The sequence below is a fragment of the Orycteropus afer genome, unplaced genomic scaffold, assembly GCF_000298275.1.
Source record: "Orycteropus afer afer isolate SDZICR_OR568_19922 unplaced genomic scaffold, OryAfe1.0 scaffold00196, whole genome shotgun sequence".
NCBI classification, from domain to species: domain Eukaryota; kingdom Metazoa; phylum Chordata; class Mammalia; order Tubulidentata; family Orycteropodidae; genus Orycteropus; species Orycteropus afer.
In genome coordinates, this window is record NW_006921783.1 from 2,100,503 (window position 1) to 2,110,287 (window position 9,785).

At 36.6% G+C, this 9,785-nt stretch overlaps 1 protein-coding gene across 1 annotated transcript in view; it reads left to right on the forward strand.

The window, feature by feature from the left end:
• The window catches only part of BRIP1 (BRCA1 interacting helicase 1), a 307,450-nt gene that overhangs the window by 5,487 nt on the left and 292,178 nt on the right, over positions 1–9,785 (forward strand). Inside the window, 1 exon segment of the mRNA XM_007947924.2 lies at positions 1,069–1,242. Coding sequence (XP_007946115.2) covers positions 1,069–1,242 — 174 coding nt within the window.

Consider the following 9,785-nt stretch of genomic DNA (forward strand, 5'->3'; position numbering starts at 1 on the left):
ATTTGTAAACAAATGCCTGGCAGTACTTTCTTTTATTGAAAAACTACATAATCTATGTAATGAATTTGAAATACAGTATTGGATACATTTTTAGTTACATAATTAGATGGCTTTGACCTAATGTATTAGGAGAAGTTGAAATTAATCATGGGTATGTATATGTGTGGGGTTTTTTTTTTTTGACATTTTCATACTACTTTTATTAAAAAATAAATATTTTATAAGTTTTTGGCTATCCGTTTTGATTGTTGGTGTTATTCTTTAAGGAAAAATGATATCAGTTAATGACTTAAACTTTTAATGGGAAGGGTTTGAAAAATAGAATTAATAGATTTGTGTGGTACAGATGGGAATATAATATCAGTACTATTTAAAAAAATCAGTTATTTGGCTATTTTTGGTATATATGAAATGTAGACTTATTATAATTAAATATTTTGGAATTTAAATTTACTCATTTTATCGATTTAAAGTATTAATCTCAAAATGCACTTTGATATAGGTATGAAAATTATGACATCAAAAAACATGTTTATGTTTGAAGTAAAAGTGTAATGTGAGGAATGGTTTAGCCTGTCATGTAGTTTACATTACTATTTTATATATTGAACATTCAAATTCTTCATTTAGGGAAATAGTAGTAATTAAGAATATTGCTTAGGTATGTTTCAGTCTTTCTGCTTGAATTTTCAATAAGTCTCAATACAAATGAATACTTGAGTAGTTGTGTTTTGATTACATTATAAATCTTGAATGATTAGATTTTTGTAGATTAAAGAAATTGATGATAAACTCTCTGAAGGTGATAAATGATGTAAAATTGATGATAAATTCTCTGTAAAAGTTTCTGACATAAATGTTTCTCTTAGCCTAATTTGATGCTGCAGATAGGGTGACCAGCTTGTCCTGGTGTGCCAGGTACTTTCTTGGTTTTAGCACTGAAAGTCCCACATCGTGGGAAACCCCTCAGTTCTGGGCATACTGGCATGGTTGTTCACCCTAGCTCCAGACTGGAGTGGATTTTTTGAAAATTAGAGATGTTAAAAATCAAGGTTCTTTCATTTTTAGAGAAGCTAGTGGATGAGGGCTTAAGTAAAAAGGCTGAAGTACCACTGTCATGTTGCTGTACATGCCACTCAAAGAATTTTACTAACAATGACATGAACCATGGAACATCACACCATTTCAGCAGTCCAAGTACGCCACCTTCTGAAAGAAATATTACTTCATCAACTTGTCAAGGTAATTTATATTTTGCTTGATTCTATTGGTATCTGTAACAAGAGCCCTTAATTATTGCTATTATGAGACCAAATTTAGGTAAATTTCGTTAGCACAATTGATTTGTATATGTCTGATTTCTCTGGAATTATTTAAAAATAGTACCTAGAGTGGTCAGAAACCCTTGGACTGTTTTTTACTAGTTTGACTTAATTTATTTGGATATTTTGCTGGCTTAAATAATTTTTAGAAGCAAGGCAAAATAAATGATGTTTAGAAATTGTTATATGTACCCAGTATTTTTAATTATATAGTAGAATCTTATAAAATGTATTGATTTGTATCTTAAGACAAAATCTAATTAGACTCATTCATTTATTCTTTATAAATTTGCCTGACTTTCTGAGGCCAGTATCTATATGAAGATAAAGTGTTTTTTTTAAATGCATTTTATTGAAATATAATTTATGCACAGTGAAATACACAGAACTAAAGTGATATGGGTCAGTGCATTTTTTTCTTTTTTGCAGTTTTTCCTCTCCTCCCCTCTCACCCCTGGCAACCAACAAAGAAAGTTTCCCTCCATATATAAACCTTTCCTTGACCCTCCACAACAACAAACTAATACTATATTTGTCCTTCTGATTGACTTATTTCACTCAGCATAATGTCCTCCAAGTTCATCCATATTATGTGGTGTTTTGCAGACTCTACATTATTCTTTAGTGCTGTATAGCATTCCATTATGTGTATGTACCATAGTTTGGTCATCCATCAAGTGGGTTTTAAGTATGATCTTTAATAGTTCTTAAACTCCTCGGAAGGAAGATGGGGCAATCTACTTCCGTAGTGATACTGCTTCGGAAACCCAAGGAGGGGTCGCTATGAGTCAGGTCCGACTCGACGGCATGTAACAACATAACAACAACAATAGATTATTTAGGAGAAATATGCTAAGAATAACATACAACTATGAATGCTTTTTTTTTTTTTTAATCTTTCTTTTGCTTTTGACTATATGGAAAGGATTGACCACTATTTGCCGAAGCCATAAACCTGGGAGACATCCTGGATACTTTATTATACCTTATTCCTCTGTGTAAGTCTCCATATCCATTTATAGTGCCTAAGGCATTTGACAGGAGCTCTGGTAGATTAGTGCCTAATGCATTTGACTGCTAACCAGAAGTTTGGCGGTTCAAACCCACCAGCCACTCCTCAGAAGAAAGACTGGGCAATCTACTTCTGTAGAGATTGTTTTTGTTATTGTTGTTAGGTGCTGTTGAATCATCTCTGACTTACAGCAACCATGTGTACAACAGAACGAAACACTTCCTGGTCTTGTGCCAGCTCCACAGTCTTTGCTATACCTGAGCCCATCGTTGCAGCCACTGTGCTAGTTCATCTTGTTGAGGGCCTTGCCCTTTTTTGTTGACCCTGTACTTTATCAAGCATGATATTCTTCTCCAGGGAATGGTCCCTTCTTAAAGCGTGACCAAAGTAGGTGAGATGAAGTCTGGCCATTCTCACTTCCAAGGAACATTTTGGCTGCACTTCTTCCGAGACAGATTTGTGACTTCTTCTAGCAGTCTTTTGGCATTCTTCGCCAGCACCACAACTCAAAAGCATCGACTCTTTGGTCTTCCTTATTCATTGACATATGCATGTCTCACATGCATATGAAACAATTGAAAATACCATGGCTTGTGTCAGGTGCACCTTAGTCTTCAAGGAGATGTCTTTGATCTTCAGCACCTGAAAGAGACTTTTTGCAACAGATTTGCCCAATGCTCTACATCGTCTGATGTCTTGACTGCTGCTTCCATTGATGTTGATTGTGGAACCAAGTAATACGATGCTGTTTATTGGTCCAGTTGTGAGGATTTTTGTTTTCTTTATATTGAGGTACAATCCATACTGCAGACTATAGTCTTCAGTCTTCATTAGTAAGTGCTTCAGGTCATCTTCACTTTCAGCAACGGAAGTTGTGTCGTCAGCATATTGGAGGTTGTTAATGAGTCTTCCTCAAATTCTGATGCCACGTTCTTCATATAGTCCAGCTTCTCTGATTATTTTCTCAGTATACAGATAGACTAAGTATGGTGAAAGGATACAACCCTGACACACTCCCTTCTTGATTTTTAATCATTCAGTGTCCCCTTGTTCTGTTCAAATGACTGCCTCCTGGTCTATGTATAGGTTCCTCATGAGTACAATTAGTGTTCTGGAATTCCCATTCTTTTCAATATTATCCATAATTTGTTATGATCCACCCAATTGAATGCTTTGGTGTGGTTAATAAAACACAAGCAGACATGTTTCTGGTATTCTTTGCTTTCAGCCAGGATCCGTCTGACATCAGCAATGATATTCCTCGTTCCACGTCCTCTTCTGAATCCAGCTTGCATTTCTGGAAGTTATCTGTCAATATACTGTTGCAGCCGTTTTCGAATCATCTTCAGTAAGATTTTATTTGAGTGCGATATCAATGATATTGTTCAATAATTTCCACATTCTGTGGGATCACCTTTCTTTGGAATGGGTACAAATATAGATCTCTTCCAGTCACTTGACCAGATAGCTGTCTTCCAAATCTCTTGGCACAGCTGAGTGAGTGCCTCCAGCATGGCATCTGTTTGTTGAAACATCTCAATGGGTATTCCGTCAATTCCTGGAGCTTTGTTTTTCCCCAGTTCCTTCATTGCAGCTTTGACTTTTTCCTTTAACACCGTTGGTTCTTGATCATATGCTACCTCCTGAAATGGATGAACATTGACCAGTTCTTTTTGGTACAGTGACTCTGTGTACTCAATCCATCTTCTTTTGATGTTTTCTGCATCATTAAATATTTTCCCCATAGAATCTTTTAGTATCGCAACTCGAGGCTTAAATTTTTTCCTCACTTCTTTCAGCTTGAGAACTGCCAAGTGTGTTCTTCCATTTTGTCTTTCTCACACCATGTCTTTGCACATTTCATTATAATAATTGACTTTGTCTCCTCAGGCTGCTCTTTGAAATCTTCGGTTCAGCTCTTTTTCTTGTCATTTCTTCTATTTGCTTTAGCCACTCTTTGTTCAAGGTCAAGTTTCAGAGTCTCTTTTGACATCTGTTTTGGTCTTTTTTTCCTTTCCTGTCTTTTTAATGACCTTTTGCTTTTTACATGGATGATGTTCTTGATGTAATCCCACAATTCCTCTGGTTTTCAGTCATTTGGTGTTCAGTGCATAAAATACATTCTTTAGATGGTCTGTAAATTCAGGAGAGATATATTCAAGGTCATGTTTTGGCCCTTATGGGCTTGTTTTAATTGTCTTCAGCTTTAGCTTCAGCTTGAACTTGTATATGAGAAGTTGATGGTCTGTTCCCCAATCATCTCCTGGTCTTGTTTTGGCTGAAGATGTTGAACTTTTCCATCACCTCTTGCCACAGATGTAGTTGATCTGATTCCTGTGTACTCCATCTGGCAAAGTCCACGTGTATAGCTGCCGTTTGTGTTGTTGAAGAAAGGTATTTGCAATGAATAAGTCATTGGTCTTGCAGAATTTTATCTTGTGATATCCAGCATCATTTCTATCACCAAGACCAAATTTTCCAACTACTGGTGATTCTTCTTTGTTTCCAACTTTTGCATTCCAGTCACCAGTGATAATCAACACAGCTTGATTGCGTGTTGGTCAATTTGAGACTGCAGAAGTAGGAAAACTTCAGTTTCCTCATCTTTGATATATTAACTGGCCTTCCTTATAGGTGTATGGCTGTTTTCCTATCACTGACAGTATTGTACTTCAGGATTGATCTTGATACATTCTTTGTGATGATGAACCCCATGCCATTCCTCTTCAATTTGTCATTCCCAGCATAGTAGATCATATGATTGTCTGATTCAAAATGGCCAAAACTGGTCCATTTCAGCTCACTAATGCCTAGGATATCAATCTTTATGCATTCCATTTCATTTTTGACAACTCCTGGTTTTCCTAGATCCATACTTCCTACATTTCATGTTCTGATTATTAATGGAAGTTTGTGGCTGTTTCTTCTCATTTTGAGTTGCGCCACATCAGCAAATGGAGGTCCTGAAAGCTTTGCTTTATCCATATCATTAAGGTTGGCTCTACACTGATGAGGCAGCTCTTTGCCAGTCGTATCTTGAATGCTTTGAAACCTGCTAGGCCTATCTTCCGACATGGTATTGGACAGTGTTTTAGGTCTATTCATAAAGTTGTCCGTAATATATCAGACAGTATTTCACTGCTGTTGATAAGGTTTTCACTGGCCAATTCTCTGAGAAGTGGATGGCCTCTTCCTTCTTCCAAGTCTGTTTCAATCTGGAAGCTCCGCTGAAACCCATCCACCCTGCTGGCTTTTGAAACGCTGGTGGCACAGCCTTCAGCCTCATAGCAACACGCAAGCCACCACAGTACAACAAACTGACACACAAGTTCACCTCCCTTAGTATCCTACCTGGGGGCTCTCTTACCTGTTCTGGCTGTCAGTATCCATAGAGATACTGACTCAGAAACCCAGTGAGGGGTTGCTATGAGTTGAAATAGACTTGATGGCAGTGAGTTTGGCTTTTTTTTTTTTTTTTTTTTTTTGATTAGTCAAACTAGCATCATCTCATATTTAAAGTGTACAACAACTTCTTTTCCTGCATTCATTCATGCCATTCCTTAACTAATCACTGGTAGGAAGAAAGAGGTTACCACGATTGGTTTAAGTATAAACAGTATCTACTTCCTAATATCAAGGATAGAATCAGCACTTGACTATGTGGAAGAAAGTAGACACTTGAACTAAAGTGAAGTTCTTTTAAGAATGAAGAAAAGGAGTTAGAATAGATATTGGATCTATTCTAATATAGATAATCAGTACAGGTGATTCTAATATAGGTGGTCAATACTATTGTATACACTGTGTTGGACCCCAGTCCTTTTTGCTTTTTTTCAGTTCCTTCTAAGGGTCATCTTTTCTCCTGCCTAAAAGCCTTTGCTTGTATTAATCTCTTTTCTGAGCAAAGTTCCATCTTAAACTTGTTATCCCATTCTTACTTTAGATCTCAGCTTAATTGTCACTTTCTTGGTGGCATCATCCCCTACCTTCCCACCAGATAAGATTTGATCTCCCTATTATATGCTGTCAACTTACTTTATACCTCTCTTTCATAGCACTTATCAGAGTTTATCTTATTCAAATGTCTGCATGTTTCTTTTATTAATTTCTGCTTCTCCCAGAACACTATGTGTTCCATGAGGTCAAGGACTAATAAGAAATAACCCAAATTCAAAAGAGTACACAAATCCTAAGTGTATATAGCTTGATGAAATTCCACAGAGTGAACACACTTGAGTGAGTACTACCTTTTCAGTGGCTGTTTTTTTTTTTTTTAAAGTAGACTACCAGGACTTTCTTCTCAGGTGCTTCTGAGTGGACTTGAACCTCCACCCTTTCAGTTAGCAGAATGTGTTAACCATTTGTACCCCAGGGACTCCAACATTCTTGTTAATACTTGATATTTTCAATCCTTTAATTTTAGCTATTCTGATGCATATGTAAGGAGCTCTGGTACAGTGGTTAAAGCATTTGGCTGCTAACAAAAAGGTCAGTAGTTCCAACCCACCAGCCCTCCTTTACAGGAGAAAGATGAGGCAGTTTTTTTCCATAAAGATGTACAGCTTTGGAAACGCACAGGGCCAGTCCTACTCTGTCCTATAGGGTCCCTGTGAGTGGAAATGATGGCAGTGGGTTTGGTGAGTTTTGGGGGTGTGTGTGGTGGTCTTGTTGAGTTTTAATTGGCATTTTTGTGATTATTGTGGGAGCTCTGGTGGTGCAGCAGTTAAGGCATATGGCTGCTAACCGAAAAGGTGGTGGTTCAAACCCACTGACCACTCTGTGGAAGATGAAGCAGTCTGCCTTCATAAAGATTTCCAGCCTTGGAAACCCAGTGGGGATTGCTATGAGTCAGAATCGATTCAGTGGCAGTGAGTTGGGTTTGGTTTGGTGGTTACTAATGAGTTTGGGCATCTTTTTATGTTTATTGGCCATCTGAATATTTTCTTTAGTGAAATCAGACTATTCGAGTTGTTTGCCCATTTTGCTATCGTGTTGTTTCTTACTGATTTCTGGGAGTTTTTTTCATTTTTTTAAATCTGGATCTATCTCATTTCTTTTAACTTTGTATCTTAAAGATTTAACTCCTTAGATGCACTTCTTATAAGTTTCCTTGCTATAAAGAATAGGAAGATACTTTTTGTTGATGTAGATAATATGTTTTCATTTTTATGAATTCAGTATAGCCTTATTTGGCACATGGCTGCTCACTTTTACAAAAACAAAACTATCGTTTAGGGTTGACGTTCCTTACCTTTTATTGGGCTTATAGCCAACAACCCCATACAAGTTAGACCTTGATTTATTTGGGTCAGGGTTTCTTAACAGTGGCACTACTGACATTGCGAGTGCGATAATTCTTTGTTATGGGGGCTATCCTGTGCATATAGGATGTGGAGCAGCACCCCTGGCCTCTACTTACTAAATGCCAGTGGCAACCCCTCCCCCCCTTTTGTGACAACCAAAAAATAGATACTGCTAAATCTCCCCAGTGTGGTATGTGTGTGTTAATAACTTTGTTTTGGTTGAGAATAAGTGATCTAGGTTTGTTTAGTGATTATTTTATCAGGCTGGCCAGGAAATTACAGAGCTCAAAATTATATAAGTTACCTAAAAATATAAATACAAGACACTTTTGAAGAAACAGGTTAAAGTAAGAGGACTTGATCTACCAGATGTCCTGATTTACTATATATAAAGCTATAGTAATTAAGACAGTCTGACATTAGCACAGTGATAGATTAATCTAACAGAACAGAAAATCCAAACTCAGTCCCACATTTCAATCAAAAACTTGATTTTCTTAAAAAAATAGAAGTTCCACTGTAGAGTAGAAGGATATGGAGGGACTTTTCCATAAGTGGTCCTGGGACCGTTAGGTGTCCATATGGAAAAAATTGAAATCGGAGCCCTGCTTTATCCCTTACACAAAGATATACTCCAAGTAGATTAATGACTTTGGTATGAAAGGCAGAGCTATTAGGATTTTAGGAGGTATTACAGGAGAGTATAGTGGGTTTTAAATTATATTCTTTGAGCTTTAAGAAGAAACTTGACTTATAATGGGGAAGGCACAGTGGAACAGGGATGTTCTAGGTCCTTTATCTCTATTTTGAGAATTTTAAGCATATTTCTTTTTTTAAAAAAATAGTCCTTCCCTTAAGTTTTAAAACCAGTGTTGTGTGGTATAGCTTTATTTCTGTGTTTGTGGAAATCTAAACTTGTTTTTTGAAAACAATACTGTACTTACTTGTAGGTCTTTCTTCCCTAATCATCTGTAAATCTTTATGGGCAGGAGCTATTTTTTTTTCACTATTTTTCCGTGGTGTCTGGCCAGTATGTAGAGTCAACAGAATAAAAAAAATGTTTGTTAAATTAATTCAAGTTATGGGGTAGAGAGAACTTACAGAGATGAATAGAGAAGGAGGATACCTTGAAGAATATTCATATTTTGAGAAAGAGAGAAACCAATATATAGGAAAAGTTAAAAAAAAAAACCAAACTCACCTCTGTTGAGTCGGATCTGACTCACACTGACCCCTCCTTGGGTTTCTGAGGCGATATCACTATGGAAGTAGATTGCTCAATCTTCCTTCTGAGGAGTGGCTGGTGGGTTTGAACCGCCAGCCTTCTGGTTAGTAGTCACATGTCTTAGGCACCATGCCAAAAGAGCTCTCAAGAATAGTTAAGAACAGTATTAAAGACATTAAGGACAAAGGATATCTGTTTGAACACAAGATGCTATGTTTGGCTATATGCCTAGAGGTTATACTGATGGACTTTGGAGTTAAAACTGCAGGAGTCAGTTACATACAGGTTGGGACACTTACTGTATGATGTTGAGCAAGTTATTTGACTATTTTAAAGCCTAAGGTTCATTTTTGTAAAATGAAGATAGTTAATATTACTTCGTTATGAAGAGTTTATTGGTGACCTTGAGAATTACCTTTCAGGATTGTGTAATTAATAAACAAATTATAGGAGTTTGATTGTACTGTATTTTTAGCCTAAAGAACATTTGAGAATGTCAGTGGGGAAGGAACATGGAGACTTTGTAAAGAAAGATTTTTATAGAAATTAAGTACTTAATTAAATTACTTTTCTTTCCATGTTTTTTTTTTGTTAATGCATTTTATTGAAATATAATTTATGTACAGTAAAATACACAAAACTAAAGTGACATGGATCAATGCATTTTTTTTTTTCAGTGTTCCTTCCCCTCCCCTCCCACCGCTGGCAACCAACAAAGAAAGTTTCCCTCCATATATAAACCTTTCCTTGACCCTCCGCAACAACGAACTAATATTATATTTGTCCTTCTGTGATTGACTTCTTTCACTCAGCATAATGTCCTCCAAGTTCATCCATATTATGTGATGTTTTGCAGACTCTACATTATTCTTTAGGGTTGCATAGCATTCCATTATGTGTATGTACCATAGTTTGATTATCCA